The 22,192-nt window shown below is 43.0% G+C and overlaps 1 protein-coding gene across 1 annotated transcript; it reads left to right on the top strand.

The window, feature by feature from the left end:
• The first annotated feature begins 12,480 nt into the window (after positions 1 to 12,480).
• On the top strand, positions 12,481 to 18,997 carry LOC105357065 (angiopoietin-related protein 5-like). Its single transcript, XM_023952270.2, has 7 exons — positions 12,481 to 12,560; positions 12,759 to 12,833; positions 12,942 to 12,960; positions 13,041 to 13,138; positions 15,156 to 15,273; positions 15,437 to 15,622; positions 18,609 to 18,997. The coding sequence occupies exons 2-7, from the start codon at positions 12,765 to 12,767 to the stop codon at positions 18,905 to 18,907; spliced, it is 789 nt and encodes a 262-aa protein (XP_023808038.1). The 5' UTR covers positions 12,481 to 12,560; positions 12,759 to 12,764; the 3' UTR covers positions 18,908 to 18,997.
• The last annotated feature ends 3,195 nt before the right edge of the window (positions 18,998 to 22,192 follow it).

Here is a 22,192-nt window from a genome sequence, read left to right as displayed (position 1 = left end):
CTTTAATAATCTTCACCCAATCTCTAATTTATCTTTTATTTCCAAAATCCTTGAAAAGACTGTTGCTCTTCAGCTCTATGCTCATCTTTCCAGTAACAATATCTACGAACACTTTCAATCTGGTTTCCGCCCACTCCATAGTACAGAAACAGCTCTTTTAAAAATCACAAATGTGACCTCCTCTTAGCTTCAGACTCCGGTTCACTGTCCATTCTCATTCTCCTTGATTTAACTGCTGCTTTTGACACCATTTCCCACAATATTCTTATTCACAGACTTCAAACTATTGGCATTTCTGACACCCCTCTGTCCTGGTTTTCCTATATTTATCAGATCGTAGTCAATTTATCCAGATTAAACCTCATATGTCAAACACCTTCACACTCTCTGCTGGTATTCCCCAGGGCTCTTTCCTAGGTCCCTTTCTCTTCATCATTTACATCCTCCCTCTTGATTCTCTCTTCCATAAACACAACACTAATTTCCATTGCTATGCGGATGACACCCAGCTTTCTCCGCCCTTCTCTCACACCTCATACAACTGCTGGACTTGTTCATAGTCTTGTCACTACTCGGATTGATTATTGTAATTCCCTCCTGTTTGGTTTGCCCAATAAAACTCAAGAAACTGCAGCTTCTCCAAAATTCTGCCGCCCACATCATCCCCAGGACCCTGTTATCCCACCACATTGTTGTGTTCTGATGTAGCCACTAGGGGGTGATGTAAGATATAGGGAGGAGAAGAAGGAGAAATGAGAGAGGAGGAAGTGAACTTCCTGTACTGCCGACATGTTCTGAAATGAATGATAAAGTTCATCTTAAAAGATTGACCGTGTGATCTCTCCACGACCTCACAACATAACAAGTGGCGACGAGGATTCGAAGAGGATCTACTTGATTACGAAATGGCTTTTGCTGCAACGCCATCTCCACCGCCTTTTCTCCTGTGCCCGGGTGAGCCTAGCATACCGCTTGATACGTGGGAGAAAATGTTCCGAAATTACCTGCTGGTGCTCGTGGCATCGGGTGATGAATGGCCAGAGGAGAGAAAGAGAGCGCTTCTTCTACACACGCGGGGGACAGAAGGTCAGTGGCTGTTTTACACTCTTCCTGAACAAAGAACTACAATGGAGGATGCCATGACGGCTTTAAAAGCTCACTTCAATCCAAAGCGGAATGCCGTTGCAGAGCGCCATGTTTTTCGAAAACGCGCCCAAAGACCGACTGAATCCATTTTGCGGTACGTGGCTGCTCTGAGAGATTTAGCTGCAACATGTGGCTTTGATGATAAACAGGATGAAATGATCCGGGACCAGCTGGTTGAACATGTACGTAATCAGCGCACACGTGAACGACTGTTGCTGGAAGCTGACTTAACATTGGATAAAGCTGTTACACTGGCCACTCAAATCGAAGCAGCTACGGAGCAGGCCAGGTCGATTTCAACTTCCACCCTGACGGCTCCTATGCATGCTGTTCACATGAAACCATCGGCTGACCGGAGGCGGTTCCAGAAGGCACGCCAAAAGATCACGTCAATGTTTCACCATCACGTTCCTGCTACCGCTGTGGTGCTGATAAACATCTTGCAAACAGCCCGAAATGCCCAGCTGCTGCAGCTGCATGTAAAAACTGTCAGAAGGTGGGTCATTTTGCCCGTGTATGCCGCTCTACACAGACTCGCTCAGTGAACACAGTGGAACTACCGGAGGTTCAAATCCCCTGTTTGAACAATTCTGAGTCTCCTGACAGGATCCGTTGCACTGCTACCATTACAACTGCATCTACTTCAGCGCCTATACAGTTTACTGTGGACTCAGGTTCATCTGTTTCTATCATATCCAGGAGTGAGTATGAGACCCATTTCGGCAGTGATGCTTTGCAGTCTCCAGATGTTACTCTGGTTACATACTCTCGCTCTCCTATACCTGTACTGGGATGTCTGCCTGTCACTGTGTCACGTGATGATGCTTGTTATGCAACCAAGCTGTTCGTTGTGGACTCTGGTACCACTTTACTAGGCATGGATCTCATCAAAGGCCTGGGACTGCTTTTTACTGGGACTACTGTCGAAGGTGCCTGCCATGATTTACCACCTGCTCCTGTGATGCGTCTGTCATCTCAGCCTCAACAGCCCTCTCTGGGATGTGCAAACTAAGTTTGTACATAAAGTTAAAGTCGCTAAAAGTGTCCCTCCAGTCAGACAAAAGCTGCGACGTTTACCTCTGTCAGTGCGAGATGCTGTGAGTAAAGAACTTGAAAAACTTTTGCAAGCTGGGTTAATAGAAAAGATCAATGCTTTTCCATGGGTTTCCCCCATTGCTGTCATTCAAAAGAAATCCGGTAACATCAGGATGCGTGTGGACTTGCGAAAACCAAACAAAGCTGTTGTAATAGATAGCTATCCACTTCCACACATTGATGAAATGCTTTCCAAACTCAGAAATGCAACTGTTTTCTCTACTCTTGACTTAGAGTCTGCTTATTTTTCAGCTACCTTTGCATGAAGAAAGCAGGGACCTGACTGCCTTTATCACCCATGACGGTTTGTTCACATTTGGCAGAGTGCCGTACGGGTTGGTTTCAGCGCCTTCTGCTTTTCAGAAAATGCTAGCTACAGTGTTGGCTGGAAAACCGAATGTTGCACATTATCTAGATGACATCATTCTGTGGGGTGCAACTCAAAGTGAGCATGATGCTGCTCTTGCTGCTGTACTAAAACGGTTAAAAGAGTCAGGGTTGCAACTGAACAAAGACAAATGTCAGTTTGTGTTTCTTGGGTCACACTGTTACACCACAGGGCATTCAACCTACTGATGATCACCTCTCTGCTATCCTCAATGCACCACCCCCTTCTGATGTAGCTACACTTCGTTCCTTTTTAGGACTGGTGTCATGGTACAATAAATTCGTGCCAAACTTTGCTACCATGGTTGAACCTTTACGTGCTTGCATTCGTCAAGGGGTTGAGTTTCAATGGTCAGAAAAGGCACAACAGAGTTTTGAGAGTGTGAAAAGAGCTCTGGTTGACAGTCCAGCTTTGGCTTTGTTTGATCCACTTTTGCCTACTACTGTTTCAACCGATGCATCTGATTATGGCTTAGGTGCTGTTCTCACTCAGGTTAATGGTAACACAGAGCGTGTGGTTGCATTTGCTGCAAGGACCTTGTCTGCTGTGGAGCGTTATTACTCCACCATTGAAAAAGAAGCTCTAGGATGCAGCTGAGCTGTAGAACGTTGGCGAACCTATTAATGGGGTCGTAGATTTACACTGCGCACAGATCATCAGGCTCTAACCACACTACTCACTTCGAAGGGAACTGATCGTGCAGGCATGCGTCTGGCACGCTGGTCTGCTCGCCTGCTGTGTTATAACTATGATGTGGTGTACAGACCAGGTTCAGAAAATTGCATTGCCGATTGCCTGTCACGTTTGCCTCTTTCTTCAGATTCGGATGTTTGTGCTGATCCAGAGCCGGAATTTGTGGCAATGTTGTCAGCTGCCATGACTGCAATATCGCTTGCGGACTTTGCTTCTGCTGCATGTCCTGAGTTGTGTGCCTTACGCTTGCAACTCGAGAAGGGTTTTCCTTGTTCATCTGCTGCATTGCCTGAAACTGTGCGTCCATACTTCAAGTTGAGGGAGGAGTTTTCCGTACAACGTGATTATGTGTTCAGAGGTTCTCGGCTGGTTGTCCCAATCAGTTTACGTCACCAACTTATCATTTTGGCACATGAAGGTCATCAAGGCATTGTTAGAAACCAAGCAGAGACTCAGGGATTTGTACTGGTGGCCTGGCATGGATGACCAAGTGACACAACACGTTAAAGGGTGTCAACTCTGTCAAAGTAGCGATAAAACTGCAGTTCCTGCTGCAGCTCCACTTGTACCAGTGTCATTTCCTTCTTCAAGGTGGCAATTGATGTTGTGGGTCCTTTTGAGACTGCTGCCTAGGACTGTAAATATGCAATTACACTGGTGGATTATCACAGTAAATGGCCAGAAGTGGGTTTTGCAGCTTCTGTTACGACTCAGACAGTGATTTATTTTCTTTCTTCAGTTTTCAAAAGATTTGGAAATCCAGGGACTGTTGTTTCTGATAATGGAAGTCAGTTTACTTCTGCTGAGTTTGCTGCGTTCCTGCTCTCCAGAGACATAAAGCATATTCGAACTTCCGTTTACCACCCTGCTGCAAATGGTGCGGTTGAAAGGTTTCACAGAGAGTTGTAGTCAGTCTGCCATTCTTGAAAGCAAACCTTGGCGTCAGACTGTGACAGACCTCCTTCAAGTCTATCGTTCCACTCCTCACTCTACAACTGAGATTGCTCCCTGTGAACTGCTTCTCGGGAGAAATATGAGGACTCGTTTGCATGTCCTGCTCCCTGACCCTAGCGACAATGCTGTGACTCGATCGGCTGACTCAGTCGCTGCTAAACAACAGAAGATGAAGCTTTACACAGACAAGAGACGTGGTGCTCGTGTTCCTGTTTTTCAACGGTCATCTTAAAAGATTGACCGTGTGATCTCTCCACGACCTCACAACATAACACACATCACACCAGTTCTCCAAAACTTACACTGGGCTCCCATAAAACAAAGGATTCGTTTCAAGATTCTCCTCATAACCTTCAAAGCACTCCATAACCTGGCTCCCCCGTAAATTTCTGACCTTTACATTTCCATTCCCTCGCGATCTCTCCGCTCCACTTCCTCTCTCCAACTCCATGTCCCACCTGCCCATCTTGCCACCATGGGGGGCAGAGGTTTCAGTCGCTCCGCCCCCCAGCAATGGAATTCTCTTCCTCCAGATTTACGCAATACCGACACGCTGCCACTGTTCCAATCCAAACTCAAGACTCATCTCTTCAAACAATCATACAGTAAACCAATCAGGTAACACAAGCTCATTTGTCTGTTTTTCTATCCTGTTTTTGTCCTGTTTTATGTCTTTATGTTCACTCATGTTTTACTCTGATAATTTCTAATTGATGTTTTTATTCTCTTATTTTAACCTTGTACAGCGACCTTGGGTGACCTGAAAGGCGCTTGAAATAAAATTTATTATACACACACGAATATTAAGGTGTAAGCAAAGTAATTATAAACAATGAGTGTGCAAAGGTGCTGTTAATTGTTCCAGACTCCCATCAGCTGTTAAGGGGCCGGATGGCAGAGGGAAAGAATGAGTTCCTGAGACTGGTGTTGCTGCACTTCACACTCCTGTACCTCCATCCAGAGGGGAGGAGAGTAAACACACCACATTGCGGGTGGGTGGCACTAAAAATCTGTCGTAGGTAACAGTGTAAATGTAATTTCTGCTAAAATAGTTACAGCTTATTGTAATTCATCAAAATTGGGCATTTCAAATGCCAAAACCAGTGTTACTCAATATAAAAGTGTGTTAACGTGTCAAAAAAAAGACAGACAATCGTGCAAACCGTAACATAAATGTTTGTCTTTCCGTTTGCAAAAAAAAACATCCTAGAACAATGTTATTGGAATTGTAAATGAGCAAAGGAATCCTCAAAAAAAATGTAGCACAGAATTGCCTGCATTCAAAAGGTAAACAGAAATACACATCATAATTATGACTAAAGAATTTAAATTATTACAATTGCTAAATAAATAAATATTCTTTTACATATCTGTGCAAACCATAACGAGTAATAGGCTTTTCTGGGACAAAATACAGCCACCTCAAACAATCCTTAGAGGAACTGTACTTCAAACAATTATTTAACAGAAGTGTCTGCATTAACAAACATTTGACACTATTAAATCAGCTGCATGTTCTTATTGTTTGTTTCTGCTTAAATTACATCCATTACCCACATGGCACTCGTAAGTATGCTATTGAATTTACTGCGGAAATCAGGATAGCTGTGGTAACCCATCGGTAGTTATTGACTTGTCCAAAACCTCTGATCCAGTACAGAAATGCAAGAAGAGAATGTTGGAATCGGTTTCCCCTATTTACTCAAACTATTAATGTACATGATGGGGAGGTTTTTCTCTTGAGTAAAAACCTCTGTAACCGTTTCCTACTGATTGCCTAGTGGCAGAACAAAACACGACATACACCATTGGGAAGTCCGTTCAATTGCACTTCATTTCAGAGCTGTTAAACCCAAACACAGCTATGGTGGATGTTCCTAGGAAACCAAAAGAGGCAAGGGTGGGAAGGAATAAAACTCCCTTTTTACAGGAAGAAACCTCTGGCAGAAACTGGCTCAGAATGGATGGCCAGCTGCCTTGGTCGGTTGGGAGCAGGGAATATGTGTGAACAGCAACAGCAGATCAGGAACACGGGTCTGGAAAAGAAAACAAAGTCAGTGCTTAAGTAAAAGTAGTACTTTTCAAATAAGTTTGTCATATGTTAAAAGGCATTTGAAAACCACAAACATGCTTTTACTTTAAAAGATCAAAATAACAGTTATCTTGTAAATGGCTGACAGGATGGGTTAAAGGAAGGACATCTCCATGACTTGTTCCCATAAACAGCATTTCCACTCCTTAATCTTCGTGTCTTCGTACTGTGCTGTGCTTTATTCATTTGCAAGCACTGGGCATGGCACCACCTGCTGCATTTATCACATTGTATCTGCAAGTCAGAAACACAAATGCCTAAATTAGAGAATGAATCTTGTTCAGACAGCACTGCACCATTGTGGCATCATTGCTTGGTTGGTCTTGCAAGTCATGGTGCTGTGTAACTTATTTTACTGAAGGTTTACAACAGCGTGACTCACCACCAGGTTTCATAAATCTTTGTTCAATGGCTCTGATGACATAATTTGATGAAATGAGGACAAAGGATCAGACATCTCCTGAAGGCCATTGGGTTTTCAAATTTATGTGGCCTTTTACCATTTTCCACTCACTGTCCTTCTGAACTACCTCCAATATTGAATGCTTTCCCAGTCTGTCTGAGAGGGTCCAGTTCTTAAGCTTGTGGAGTACATAGCACAGTCGTTAGCCATGTTGAAAACTGAAATTCAAAAAGTGACGTCAATGATCAGTGAGAGTACAGTGGGCCAAGATGGAGAGGTAATGCATGCACCTGAAACCTGAAGTAGTGCAAGAGCCAGTTTTCTTTGCTGCTGTGCCATCTCCATCACTGCGGTTTGGAACCCAATATTTAGTGGGTCTGGGAATGTTTCCAGTACTGACCGTGCCATCTGAACAAAATAGACTGCCCCTACAACTCTGATGCATGCCACATGCAAAAGTTCTCAGATGACACAGCAATTGTGGCCTGTATCAAAGAGGGTGAGGAGCGGGAATACAGAAACCTAGTGGAGGACTTTGTGCACTGCAACGAAACTGCCTTCACCTGAACACCACCAAGACAAAGGAGATGGTGCTGGACTTCTATCGAACACCTGCCACGGTTCAACCCATCCTCTTTGATGGAGCAGAGGTGGAGGTAGTGGAAAACTTCATATAACTCGGATTCCTCCTGGAGAAGAAGCTGAACTGGTCTGCAAACATGGACTCCATATGCAGGAAGGGGCATATGGACTTAGGAAGTCCTTTGCACTGAGTGCAGTTAGACTGTTAAGGGCTGCTGGGAAGGGAGGGAGGATGAGGAGGAGTCACTAAACGGGCAATTACTTTTTACCACTTTTATACTTTTACTTCTATCATTTTTATTGCTCTGATACTTTTTACTCTGTGAGTTTGATTATTTTATGTATTTATGACTATTACTTAATTTCTTTTTAAATTTCTGTTGAATGTATTGTGTATTTTGAGGAGCAATGGATGGATATGCAAGTTCCCTCAGGATTAACCCTTGTGCTATCCTAGGCACTTTAACATTGGGAGTTGGGTCATCTAGACCCACTAGACATTGCTCTGAACCTTTTTTCTTCAATGATTTGTGATCTTCACTGGTGTCCATGGATTACATGAAATCTAGGGTGGGGTCATCTAAGATAGCACAAGGGTTACTAAAGTACTGTTATCTATCTGCTGCATTAATATACGACAACCGAAATAATGATAAGCTGAAAATATTTACACAAGAGATCCTCCAGAGCAGTGGTCCCAAACCTTTTTTATGCTGCTGACCGGAATGATGTCATACAAAGTTTTCGCAGACCGGTCTTAAAGATGTGGCAGAGGATTTTTGCAGCAATGAGGAAGGAGGAACAGAGATGTGACAAAGTGAGCTCTGAGCTTTTAAATTGACAGGCATGGCTTCGTACATCACACAGGTGTCATCCTCCTCTGCCCTTCCCACACTCATGAGGCAAAAAAGAAGAACTGTCTATTAAATGTAGCGTTCTTTTTTTTGGAAGTTAAAGGCTCCTCTTTTGTCTCCTAGCTGAGCTTTTTCCCCTTGGCAAAGAAAATTTCCAAAGACATTTGTTTTGTACTCATTTTACCAGCTCCTGGGTTTTATTTTAGTGGTAACCTATCACGTGACTGAGAAGAGTACCATGGCCTGCGTCAAGAGTGACATAGGCGGATGTAATAGAGAATTGGGCAATTTTTCAAAATAAAACATCGTTCAGATTCTGAAATAAATAAAACGGAAGAAACAGAAGTTATTTATTCTTTCTGTGCGGCCCAGTACAAAATGACCCGGGTGTTGGGGACCGCTGCTCCAGGGCACTGTGGCAAAAGGTCATGGAGATAGAATTTAGTAGTACAATGGAGCCATCGCAGATGATCATGACAGGTCTCTTGTTTACCCCATGTCCATATAGTCTCACAAGGTCAGTCTGAAAGGCCTGCAGAAAATATGTGAGCGATGCGGGGCTGTGATCACATGTACCATATGGCTGAGGCCATGTGTGGCTACTGGCAGTGGGGATAAACCCTTGGATGGGTTTCTCACCACCAGCTCGTACACACAGTAAGGTGGACTTTGCATGCTTTTTTTAATGATGATGCCTGTTGCATCCAAGTAAACTATGTCCTCTTTGCATCTTCTGTAAAACACGGAGAGCATTTTCTTTGACAACTTTCATGACTTGTAGGATGGACAGACCTAGATGGTGAAACCCAGAATGAGGACACAGGTAGGTGAGAGGTAAGTAAGAGTTTTTATTTTCCTTCCAGGCTTGGTATGAAGCTGGTGAGGACTACGGCTTGAGGCGTGGCTGGAGATAATAGCACGGCTTTGCAGAGCTTGTAGTTTCCACAGGATTGTAGGACTGCTCGGGCTGACTTCCACACTGGTGACACTTGAAGGCTGGAATCCTGAGGCAGGGAGAGATTAGTTAGCGTCGAGGCAAGACTAGAATTCATGAACTTGAACTTAGACTGAGACCAGGTTATAGTCACCATAAGGGGTAACGAACTGGCATTGAATACTGGAGCTGGGTCTCCTTTTGAGCTGCAGCAGGTGATGTGGTGGATTGCTCACAGCTGGTGAAGTCAGGAGCAGAGCAGGAGAGGGGGGGGGGGGGGAGACTGACAGGCACCATAACAGTACCCCCCCCCCCCCCAACGACCGCTTCCAGGCGGTCCAGGGTGGCGATCCGGGTGGGCGCGATAGAAATCAGAGATGGGGGGGTGCACCATCACTTTATGCAGGACCTCAGTATCAGTGGTCTTTCCTTCTACCTCTGAGTCCATGCTATATTTTTCAATACACTTGTGCTCACTGCATCATCCCTACACCCTGATTATACTACAGTTGGTGGGAAACTGAGAATAGATTCCAAGTATACGCTCTGGGGATGCTTCGTTTGCAGTATGTTTGCGGTTGTCTTTTGTGAATCAGCACAGACTGGCCTGCTTTTTGTCTCCTGGGTTTTGTGGCACACATTACCCCTTGAAAACACCACCACTTTCAAGCTGCTCTCATCTGTGACTGTCCCAGCAGTCTTAACAGGACAAGCCTCAAAACGACTATAGGAAGAACAATGGAAGAGAGGTATCTTTGTCTTTAAAAGGAAGATTTTCAAACATTGAAGTTTGAACCCTAACCTGCAGTGCAGATTAACTGATCTGAGAGCTTTTGCTATAATATTGGTACACTGCAGTCCACGGAAGTCTGACTGCCTGACTGCATGCCAGTCACTTTTGCTTATGAAAGAGAAACATGGTTGTGGTGGTAAGGGGCATTGGAAGGTGTCCAGGTCACTAGTGCTGGGTGCAGAGAAGCCAGAAGAATGTGTTCCCATTCTGATCCAGACTCTATAACAGAGGTTTTGGTTACCAAAATGTAAATTTTTAAACTGATTATTTGTGGTACGTATTATATGACAGCTTTAAAATGAAAGTTTAATTTTATTAGCAACAACTTCAGTGCCAGCATGCATGTCAAGACTTTGAGGTCCTGCCCCCGGGCCTTAGTCTGGAACCCTGTTTTAGGTCATTATCCTGTTGGAAGACTCATCCATCATCCGTTTTAAGCCTCCTGGCTTAAGGAGGGAAGGAGGTTATCACTCGGCATTTGATGGTACATGGCTCAGCCCATTCTCCCATCCACACGGTGAAGCAGCCCTGTATAGAAAAAGACTAGCAAAGAATAATGCTTCTACTTCCATGCTTGATAGTGTAGATGGTGTTCTTGGGGTCATAGGCAGCATTTCTCTTCCTTCATACAGGACAGGTTGGTTGATGCCAAAGAACTCCAAGTTGGTCTGATCTGACCACAGATCCTTCTCCTCATCTCTCTTTAAGTCATGAGCGTGTGTTGGCAAACTTTGATTTCCGGTTTTGGGTTAACGAACTGACACGTTTTACCTGCCGGTTGCTCTCCCAATGATCGCCAAGCGACTTAAAAGCTGATTGTCTCCAAGAAAAACCGCCGACCACGGACCCGAAGACAAACCACTCAACAGGTAACGGTGATGACATTAAAGCTGCACTCTCATGGAGCTAGTAGAAGAGTTCCGGAGACTCAGTGCTCAAAACGTGCAACAAGATAACCGGTTTGACATTCTAGAGAAAAGAGTGGATGACATGGAACAACAAGCAAGGATGTTATTCTCATTGGATTACAGATTTTACCTCAGGAAAAGCTAACTGCAGCTGGAGCTAGCATTGCCAGTGCTAATAGTGTCAGCATTTCTAGCATTTCTTCTGAAACTGGGACCAATGGACAGTCTCTGGAACACCAAATGGAATCACTTTTCACTAAAGGGATTTCCTTGAATGTAAATACCATTGAGACCTGCCACCCACTTTTCAGGAGAAAGGAGAGGGACAAACCAGCGATCCTCATCAGTTTGACAGAATTGTGTGGGGGATCACAGATAACCACATGTGATCTAATGTGTTTTAAAAATGTAAAGTGCAGGGGTATTAAAATTCAGGCATTTTTTGGACAGCTAAATGGTCCTGAAAAGAGATCCTGAGATGTTTCTTTGTGTGTGATCGCTAGGGGCATGAGAGAGTGAAGGAAAAAGCACGTGTTGGCGAAAGTCGTGAGGTCTGAGCAAAGATTGTAAAAAAAATAGACTGATTAAAGAAAGTTCTAAAAAATCACGAACGCCTGAATTATCATCATTCAAGAGTGTGCAACAATTGCACCAACAGTTGTCACCTTAAGCCCCAGCTTCTTGCTGATGGTTTTGTAGTCCATTCTGGTCTCACACTCTTGTGTCAACTCATAAGGTTAACTTTGCACCTGTTTCTATGTTCAAATCCAACTTTGTAGATCCAATCCCAAAACAATGTCAATTCCTGACAACACTAGTCCTTCACAGCAAGAGCTCACAAAAAAGATGCTGCAGGTTGAAGGTGTTTTCATTCCATTCCTGAAGAACCCTTAGGGATATATAGACTCAATGCATTAACGTATGCTAAAGATGCGCGCACCATCGAGTTGTGTTGAATGAACTTGTTGTCTCTCTTATTCAATCCAAGAGACGCATAAGGACTGAAGAGTAAACACAGCTTGAAACTAGAGTCTCAGGAAACTGTCTAGTGTGCTGAAAATAAAGGCAGGCATGCAGCCTATTAATACAGGAGCTATAGCCAATGACAAGAAATAACCCATTCTCTTTGAACTACATTTATGCAATTATTGTTCCAATGGATTCAGAGCAGTGTTAAGCTGATAAGTGTTGGATATCGGGGAGAGGCTGTTTTTCTCTGCTTTAGAGTCCGTTGGAGTTACAATAATTGCGTAAACAGTTAATGAGTCACGATGAGTCAAAGAGCATCAACAGGAGAGTTAAAGCGCCACTGTTAAAGGGTTAATTTAACTCTTTGTTAGCTGTGATCCAAAAACGTCTTGACTACAGAGTTAGACTGAATACAAAACATGAGTCTTTCTTTGGGTTTGTCGTCGAATGTCATTCAGTCAGGCAGGTGCAGCCAGGTGAGTGATGTCCAGGAAGCAGAAATGTCTTGGGCAGTCATGACCCAAACGTGGAGAAACTCATCTACACGTGAAAGGTCAAGAAAAGTCAGTGTTTACTCAGAGGATAGGTGGAGGCTTCAGATGCTCACACTTCCCTCAAACTCAGCCTGACCTAACAGGAATGAGGACATTAACAGTGATGAGGAAGGAGGTGTGGCAGTCCAGACAGTTTAAAAGACGTTGTTTGTCCTGAGACTTTGAGCTGCGACTCAAGCTTCACACAGCAAACAGGTATGTGTTCACTGTGAGGTTATACCCAATAGGTTTTTCAAGAGACAACTAAGCAAAATGTATGGGTTTCCGTGATATTCAAAAGTTGTGTTTTTTAATAGGTTTGACTTTTCCAATTTCACTTGAACTATTTCAAACGTTCTCTGAGTAAAGTTTACTCTGTAAAATGTGAGACAGACGTGTTTCTCCTGAACACAGGTCAAGATGGGAGGTCTCCTCGGCTGGTCTGAACTCATGTTAGCTCTCCTCTTGATCTTCTCCATGCAGACTGGGGTAAAGAAAGCTAAAAACTTATGTTGTGTAAAAAACAGTGTAAAATTACTGTTGATCCATAGATTAAGTCTCATCCTTTCTTGTTTTTCTTTATTTATATTAATAAAGAGTGGATCCGTAAATGCAGGTAAAGAACATGATGTTAATACATTTTTAAATTTGACTCCCAGAAACTGTTCACAATGTCATCTCTTTTTCTCTTGTCAGGTAGACCACTCGATTGTTCATACATTCGGACAGTTTCACCAACTGGAGCCAGTGGGGTTTACAGCATCCAACCTGAAGGATTCAGAAACAGCTTTAAGGTATCAAACATGACTTCTTATTGCAGTTTGTGATTTTTTCCTTTTTAATATTCTGCTAATACATATGAAAGATTTCAGAGTTTAGAGACAAGAGAAGATGAAACGTTAATAATAATAATATAATTGATACTTTATTTATCCCACAATGGGGACATTCTTCTCCACATTTCTGTCCCCTGGGGGGAGCGGTGAGCTGCAGACTGGCCGCGCTGGGGGGGGACGACAGCTGGCTGGTGAGGGTGGGGATTGATCCGGCAACCCTTTGGTTGTTGCACAACCTGGTCTTCCACCTGAGCTAAACTGCCGCCCAGGTTAATGAGGCAAAAATATAACATTTTTAAAATAGTGTCTGCCATGTATATACCAGCTAAATCAGTTTGTAAAGGCAGATGGTAATTGGTTTTAAGAAGAAAGAAAATCTCTCAGCCACTTTTAATCTGGTTCCCGTTTCAGCTAAAACATGTTATGCCTCCTATTCAGCAGTGCAGTGTAGTAAAAGTTAACTGCTAAGTCCTTGAAGACCATCCATGAAGATGCATCATGTTTATAGAACTGGGTTTTTTTCATTCCTGGATTTTGAAAACCCTTTAATAACAGTGTAACAAACAAAGCTGAAGGTTCTTAACTTCTTCTTCTGCATTGGTTTTCTCCATCTATGGCTCCATATAGTTTGCTAATTAGAAGTTGCTTAACAAATCAAACTGAGGAAAACTGAGATCCTGTCAACAGTAAACCTTGAAGCTACAATTAAAATCAGCTTCATTCCTGTTGTAAGATATCTTTTGATAAAAGCTTGAATAAATCCATCTCAGTGGCCTTCTGGTAGAGTGTCCATCCTGAGACTGGAAGGTAGTGAGTTTAAATCCAGGCCGAGTCATACCAAATACTCAAATTGGGACCCAGTGCTTCCCTGCTTGACACTCAGCATAAAGTGGTTGGATTGGGGGTTAAACCACCAAATGGTTATCGAGTGCAGCTGCCCGCTAGATAGATAGATAGATAGATAGATAGATAGATAGATAGATAGATAGATAGATAGATAGATAGATAGATAGATAGATAGATAGATAGATAGATAGATAGATAGATAGATAGATAGATAGATAGATAGATAGATAGATAGATAGATAGATAGATAGATAGATAGATAGATAGATAGATAGATAGATAGATAGATAGATAGATAGATAGATAGATAGATAGATAGATAGATAGATAGATAGATAGATAGATAGATAGATAGATAGATAGATAGATAGATAGATAGATAGATAGATAGATAGATAGATAGACAACTTTATTTATCCATTTGGGAGGTTCCCGCATGGAAATTGACAATTTAGGCACAGGATGTCTAATGTACATCTACTGTTGATGTTTACAGGACATCTCTGACAACTCTTTTTTGTTACTCTATTAGCAATTAGCAGACATCAGTTAACCTATGAAAGCTAACCATTATGTCACCGTGCAGCCTTTTTGTTGACAGACAACTAGTCTTCACAAAGTTCTACATTCCAAGAAGCAACAAACATTTCTACTGAAATGTATCTGGGGTTAAAGGTCACAGAAACTTCGATCAAAACAACATTCCAACATTTATATTTACACTTTGATCTTTAACTCTTTTTAACACTTAGTAGAAAAAAATGATGGTAAAAATTTTAATCTATAGTCAGAGTAGATTATTATCAGAATGAGTTTAGTACAAATTTCTTACCTTTTGCTGAACAACAGAGTCTAGTTGCGGAAAAGTGGTCTGCCAAAGATCTAAAGAGTGAGATGCATTAGACCTCTATGACTTGATGTCTATCAGATGCATAATGCATATCTATAGCTGTGAGCTTTGAAATAGCCATGACTTAGATATCTAATAGATGTGTCCATGCCTAGTGGGTGTGTTTGTTGCTCACCGCTCCTTGGGAAAGATCAAATGTGGAAAACACATTTCACATACCAAGATGCATGAAAACAAATGGGACACTAACTTTAAATCTCTTCATCTGTTCCTGTGCAGGCTTACTGTGAGATGGGTAGAAATGGAATCTGGACAGTGATCCAGAAGCGTACTGGAGGAGCAGTGGCCTTCGACAGGGAATGGGCAGCATATAAGAATGGATTTGGATTTGCTTTATGTATGTAAAAAATGAGATATTTGGGTCTTAAACTATCCCAGCTACAATGTGTCAAATTCCGATATAACTGAATGTTGCATAAAGTGAACAACAGGGTTCTATCAACTCTCAGTAAAGAGTGTAAAATAATCTGTATAAACTTTGCTTGTCCTGATTCCTTCAGGGGATCACTGGCTCGGTCTGGAGAAGATTTCTGCTATGACCAAAGACAAATCCAAGAGGTGGAAACTGAGAGTGGACTTGTGGGACTTTGAAGGTGGCAGTGCTTATGCTGAGTATGAAGACTTCAGGGTGGGAGATGAGAGCACAAACTACAGACTGAGTGTTGGCAGATACAGTGGAACCGCAGGTACGGATGCAATCTTAAACGAATATCAATATAAAAGCCTCAAAATTTAAATTCTTGCCAGTCACACTTTTTCTCTGTAGCGCCCACCATGATGGTCTTCTGTACGCTTTTTAGCCATCTTTTTGTTTATCCTCTATAAAACACAACACACTTTTGTTACACTGCTCCATCTTACCCATGAGATGGAGATGTTCTTTGTTTGAATTGACCTGAGTTCTTTGTGTATTTTTATTACTTTTGTGTTTGCACAACTGCAAGAGAGCAAGTTAGAAAAAACAAAAATCAATAGCCGTGGTTACATGTGCAAAATGTTTTGATCAGATCAAAGATCGGATTAGAATTCAACCGTGTACATGGGCCACATATAAACATGTGGCAGCTAATATACGAGATAATCTTCTAAACCTGCTTTTATTATTGTTATGGTTACTATGAAGCGCCTGTTCGCACATCATTTTATTCTTAAATCCGTGTCCTCAGTGTTTTTTTTTTGTGGTGGAACGTAGTCAGAAGAAGGGTTAGGAGAAGGCAAACACGTGCTAACAACATTAGCCTTGGATGAACATAAAATCCATGCGGGAAATGTTGCAATCTGCATCTTGGTTGCACGTAAATATGTGGGAATAACATTAACCTTTATTTTGTCGAGACACGACTGGAAACACAAATCCACATTGATTGTTTGAACGGTTTCTAAGGACTGAACAGCATTTCTGCTTTGAAAAGCTAACACACCGCCCCAAAGCCGTTCCTCTGCTTGGAGACTCAGTTCTACCGGGAGACACGGTTCTCCTGAGTTTGGCAGCTCATTCACCAAGAGCTGCGGGACGGATCGCAGTCCAAAGCCTCCCACACTTAACAAAGCATCCTCCCCTCCCCTCCCCTTAAACACAAAGCTATAAGTCCGGCTGCTCTGATCAGAGACATGGCTTACTTGGTCCACCCGCAGTCGGGCCCAGACCCCGCAGTGTTCGGACGTCGTCAGGGGGCACGTAGCGCTCCTCCCCAGCACTCTCTCCCTTGGGAGAGGCGAGGAGCCCGCGGGGCAAGGGTGGAGCGCAGAGGCGTCCACGGGCATCCGCAGACAGCCGTTCGGTCCTGTTTGAGCTCCAAAGCCTTCTCTGGAGCGAAACACCATCTATGCACGATGTAAAACCAGAGTAGTTGTGACCCACAATTGGAATGAACTGTTTATATGCAACACGATTGAATCAACAATCGGCATAACCCACCTATCTCGATCGGAAAGAAATTTTGATCCGAACGAGTCTTATCAGGGCAGAGTATTCCGAAGGGCGTGTTTACATAACACATTTTTCTTCCGATCAGGCGTTCTTTCCGATTACTTTTGTCCGTCCGCAGCTATTTAGTCAGCGTTTTTTCTGTTGTGTGACCAGAAAAAAAGAGAACAGTGCAAAAATGATCTGCAGAAGTTGTCTTGTGGTGCATGTGGTCTCATCCAGTTTCAGAGTCTTGTTTTTTTGTGAACAATTTGTTATCGCACCATTTCAAATGACATTTCAGGACAAACCTTGAACAATAAAAAAATAAAAAAACTCCCCCACCCTCCATGGCGGCAGAGCCCCAGGGGTTCTCTACAACAGCAATTAGTCAAAACAAAACAAGTGAAAGTGTTTTATACATACACATATAAACCACATTCATATTCCTAATAATAGTTGACTGTGAAAAGAAATAAAGGGGGACTGCACCGCTGCCTCTGACTGCATTACCAGTGTTGGAGAACTAACTCTGTTTATCCTGGCAGTGGATATTTCCAACAGTACAATGTAACGGAAGTGCGCCAAACATTTCCTGGTGTCAAGATCATGAGGTGGCAGCCATCTTTGAAATAACAATTTCTTGGCCGCTGTAAGACCTGTCAGCACCAATTGGAGCTGCTGCTTGTTGAGTCCTAGCTGAGAGTTATCATTGAGAAGTAGCAAAGTAGGGTCACATGAAATACTTTTGCTAAAAAATACAGACAATATCTCAGATATTGGATTCCAAAACTTGTGAACAGGGGGACATTCCTACATCATATGTTTAAAACTGCCAAAGGAATTAGGTGAACACAAATGAAAATTTGGGCTCTTAACCCCTCCCATAGGAAACATTGTTGCAGGGGTGTAGTAAGTCTGTGACAGAACTTAAAATGTATAAGCTGGTGGTTTGTGTTTTGGAAGAATTAGAAATATTGTCCTATAATTTCTCCCAAAGGTTTTATGGTTTAGTCCATAGTGTAATACTTACAAGCATATAAGGTATCTCTAAAGACTAAACCCACTCTTCACCCATTCAATCTTATAAATACCTTTAAACATCCCAGTTAGAGAGTTTTTTTTTCTTTTTCCCGCCACAACAAGCTTAGATTCACATCTTATTATTAGGTCTGGAAAGTGTCAGTTTTCCTAGTCCTTTGTCTCTTCTTACAAGTATACCAGACAACTGACTGTTGTCTGAGAGTATCAAAGTGTGATAGTTACAGAAGAAAAGATGCATGACAACTTTGTGTCCTTGGTAACTACGTGGACAAGTGAGAACATGTGCACTGTGGCTTTAATATTGAATAGCAAACTAAAGTATATATACTAAAGCAGGGATGGCTAACCCTGGTCCTCAAGAGCTTCAACCCTGCCTGTTTTCCAGCTCTCCCTCACCAGGGTGCTGTTGATTAGCTGACTTAAGTGATTTCACATCCTGATTGACTGAACACACCTGATTTAGGTAATTAGCATCAAGTAGTCCAGGGAGAGCTGGAAAACAGACAGGATTGAGGCTCTTGAGGACCAGGGTTGGCCACCCCTATACTAAAGGATGGAAGTCCATTGTGTAGTCCATTGTAGAAGGAGCAAAGACAGATCCTTGTTGCACCTTTGTTTCACAACAGCAAAGGAGCCATTGACTGATCATGTTTGCTTCTGGTCAGTCTGTTTTTTTGAACACTAATACTGATAATAATACTGATCAATGTTTCTGTCTTAAGGTGATGCTATCCGAGGAGCCTATCCTGGCGTCGACCAAAATGGCTATGGCTTCAGCACCTCTGACCATGACAGTGACGGCTGCAACCCTTGCATCTTTGGTGACATTGCTACAAATTCATGCACCGATTCTAAACGTGGCGGCTGGTGGTACAGCAAGTGTGGCTCTGCCAGTCTGAATGGTGACTGGCATCCAAAGGGGGATAACATTGGTTGGTCTTCAGGTCTTCACTGGCTCACCTGGAAAGGACCTGCCCCCTACTCAGCCAAAGCCACCAGAATGATGATCACTCCCATGTAACAGTTTCAAAGTATTTCTGTATTTCCAGACACTTTGTTATTCTAAAACATGGTTATATTTCAGAAAAACAATAAACGAGTTGAAACTTCTGAATAACTGATAGGTTTTTAGTCTGGATTTAAAAATTGGAAAGGAGTGAATGTTACGGAGGTCTGGAGGGAGAGAGTTCCAGAGTTTGGGAGTTGAGCAGCTGAAGGCACTGCCCCCCATGGTGACCATATGGGCTGGAGGGACAGAAGGCTGAAAGGAAGAAGAATATGAGCAATATGTGAGCAATTAACATCACCCAGTGAGGGCCCTTGAGCAAGACCCTTAACGCCACTGCCTACCTATGAATCTGCATTAATGATCCCAGTGATAGTCAGAGGCCGTTGGCCCGTACTGGCAGCCACGCCTCTGTAAGTCTGTCCCAGGGCAGCTGTGGTTACAACAGTAGCTTACCGTCACCAAGTATGAATAAGGACTGAATGATTAATGGACACACTGTAAGTGCTTTGAGCGTCAGGAAAAGCGCAGATAAATCCAATCCATTATTATTAATATGGGGGAGTTTAGAAAGATAAGAAGGAGCCAGGTTATGAAGGGCTTTGAAAGTGTAGAGAAGTAGTATGAATTTAATCCTGAAAGCTACTGGAAGCCTGTTCAGCTGCTGGAGAATGGGCGTGATGTGATGGAAGGAAGGAAGGAGTTCGGATGATGATGATGCGGACAGCTGAATTCTGGAACAATTTAAAAAAAAGGTTTATTCAGAGTTTCATTGGGAATACCAGAGAGAAGTGCATTGCAATAGTCAAGGCGAAAAATGAACAGACTAAGAACTAAAGTGGAAGTGGAGTGGACCGTGAGGGAGGGGCTGAGACGGTTAATATGGCATTAATCAATGTAGGCCATCCGAGTAGTGCTATTGATGTGAGACTGAAAGGATAATGTACTGTCAAGGATGAAACCCAGACTCTTTACTTGAGGGGAAGGGAACAACTGGAGAGGAATCAATGGAAAGTGTAAAATTGGAAACTTTGGAAAGAGTGGATTTGGAACCTACAAGAAATAATTTGGTTTTAACACTGTTAAGTTTGAGGAAGTTTGAGGTTAACCAGGTTTTTATTTAAGACAGGCAGGAAGAAAGGGAGGCAAGTCGAAGAGAAGAGTTGGGTTTACTGGACAGATAGATCTGAGTGTCATCCGCAAAACTATGAAAATCAATGTTGAATTTACGGAATATATTGCCAGAGGTCAGTAGGTGGGTAATGAAGAAGAAGGGACAGAGAACAGAACTTTGAGGAACACCAGAGAAAATGAGTGAGGGTTGAAATTTATAAGATTTCATTTGGATAAACTTGCACTTGGTGCTTGAGAAGAAGTATGACTGAAACCAGCCGAGGGGGGGTGTACTTTATACAGAAAGCTGAAAGTCTGTAAAGGAGGATGGAGTGAGATACGGTGTCAAATGCCGCTCTCAGATCAAGTAGGATGAGGATGGTGACGAGTCCAGAATTAGCTGCTAGGAGAAGGTCATTTGTGATTTTCATCAGGGCAGTTTCAGTGCTATGAAGGGAGCGAAAACCGTATTGAAAGGGTTCAAGGAGATCATTTTGATTGAATTGATGGTTCGGAGGCGACTATTGACAGCAGCGGTCTTAAGAAGTGAGGGAACAATACCGGATCTCAATGAGGAGTGGATAATAGCATAAATGAAGGGAAAAAGAGAAGGGAGGTAAGATTTAACCAGGGATATTGGGAGGGATCGAGCAGACATGTCAATGGTTTGTACTTGTGGATGAGGCGGGATATTTCCCTCGGATTGGGGAGCAGAAAGGAGGAAAATAAATGAGAAGCAGAAAAAGAGTCAGAAGGGATGGGAGATGGGAATTTTCTGGATAAAGAATGACTAAAGAGAATTACAGTTAATGCCTGCCATCATCTGCATGGCCTTCCACAAAACATCCCCTCTGATCGTGGTCCAATGTTCATAGCTACATTCTGGAAGGAGTTCTGCAACCTCTAAGGGATCAGGGTCAGTCTAAGTTCTGGTTTCCACCCCCAAACTAATGGCCAGGTAGAGCGGTAGAACCAGGATCTATAGTCGACGTGACAAGCCATGTTTTTCAAGAACCCCAAGACGTGGTTGTCTCAGCTTCCCTGGACTGAGTACTCCTACCATACCCTAATCAATTCTTCCGGTTACTCTCCCTTAGCAGCCTGAGCAGGTCGTCCAATGATCAAAGGGTCGGCGGTTCAATCTCCGCTCCCCCCATCCAACTGTCGTTGTGTTCTTGGGCAAGTCACTTCACCCTCCTTGCCCCCAATGCAGCTCCACAGGTATGTTAATGTGTATGATTGATTCTGGTGATGGCCGTAGGCGCAAACTGGCAGCCACGCCTCTGTCAGTCTGCCCCAGGGCAGCTGTGGTTACAACAGTAACTTACCATCACCAAGAATGAATGAGGAGTGAATGAATAATGGACACACTGTTGAGCGCTTTGAGTGTCTGGAAAAGCGCAGATGAATCTAATCCATTATTATTGAAGCCCTACTTGCTTCCAGACGAGTGGGCCAGGACATGCAGTACCTTTTCGACTGGGAGGGTTACGGTCCTGCAGATCATCAATGGGTCCCTGACTGTCACAGTCGGACGTAGCGGGGGGAGCCGGGGGTTATGTCATGAAATGCCTGATTGTTGCTTTGATTAGTCTAGCAGGCTGTGACTTCTCCTGGATGTCCTCCCCTCCTCTGAGGTCTCCTGTGAGAGTCACAGCTGCAATTAATTCTCATCAAGCTCCTATATAAGGTGTGGCCTATCCTGAGTTTAGTCGTGTTCACTCTGGTTATTAAAACCTTTCCTGATTTGAGGAAGTGTGTTATGTCCTTCCTGCTCCTGGGTTTCATCGTTCAATTCGTCACACATTCCAAATCATGGTTTGGAGAAACAAACCATGTTTATCTTTTCTTTTACTTGTATTATCCTAATTTTCTTTAGTCATTTAGTTAATATTGTTTAGACCAGGGGTGTCAAACATCCGGCCCGCCAGATGGTTCAATCCGACTCAGTCATGAAGCGTAAAAATTATAAGGATGTTTAAAAAACAAGCACGTTTCTGGTCGATTCCTGTGGCGAGTTATGTTTTTTTTTTTTTAATATAACCGAAATGTGCTATTCCGCCCCTAGGGAGAGCAAAGGAAAAGCAGAACAGGTGAAACAGCATATCTCTGCATGTGCCAAAAGCAAAACCTAACAGCTCTGCGTCTGGGTAAGATGCAGTTTGGTTCCCCGCGAGCCTCACCGCT

This window comes from Oryzias latipes, chromosome 23 (genome assembly GCF_053564925.1).
Source record: "Oryzias latipes strain Hd-rR chromosome 23, Olatipes_Hd-rR_3.1".
In the NCBI taxonomy this organism is placed as follows: Eukaryota; Metazoa; Chordata; class Actinopteri; order Beloniformes; family Adrianichthyidae; genus Oryzias; species Oryzias latipes.
This window is presented reverse-complemented; position numbering and strand designations above follow the sequence as displayed.

What these genes read in the sequence shown, in the direction of transcription:
- LOC105357065 (XM_023952270.2), top strand. Translation starts at nt 12,765, where the DNA reads ATGGGAGGTCTCCTCGGCTGGTCTGAACTCATGTTAGCTCTCCTCTTG. An exon ending in GATTCAGAAACAGCTTTAAG is followed by an intron (nt 13,139 to 15,155) that starts GTATCAAACATG and finishes GTTCCTGTGCAG; the next exon opens with GCTTACTGTGAGATGGGTAG. An exon ending in TGGATTTGGATTTGCTTTAT is followed by an intron (nt 15,274 to 15,436) that starts GTATGTAAAAAA and finishes TGATTCCTTCAG; the next exon opens with GGGATCACTGGCTCGGTCTG.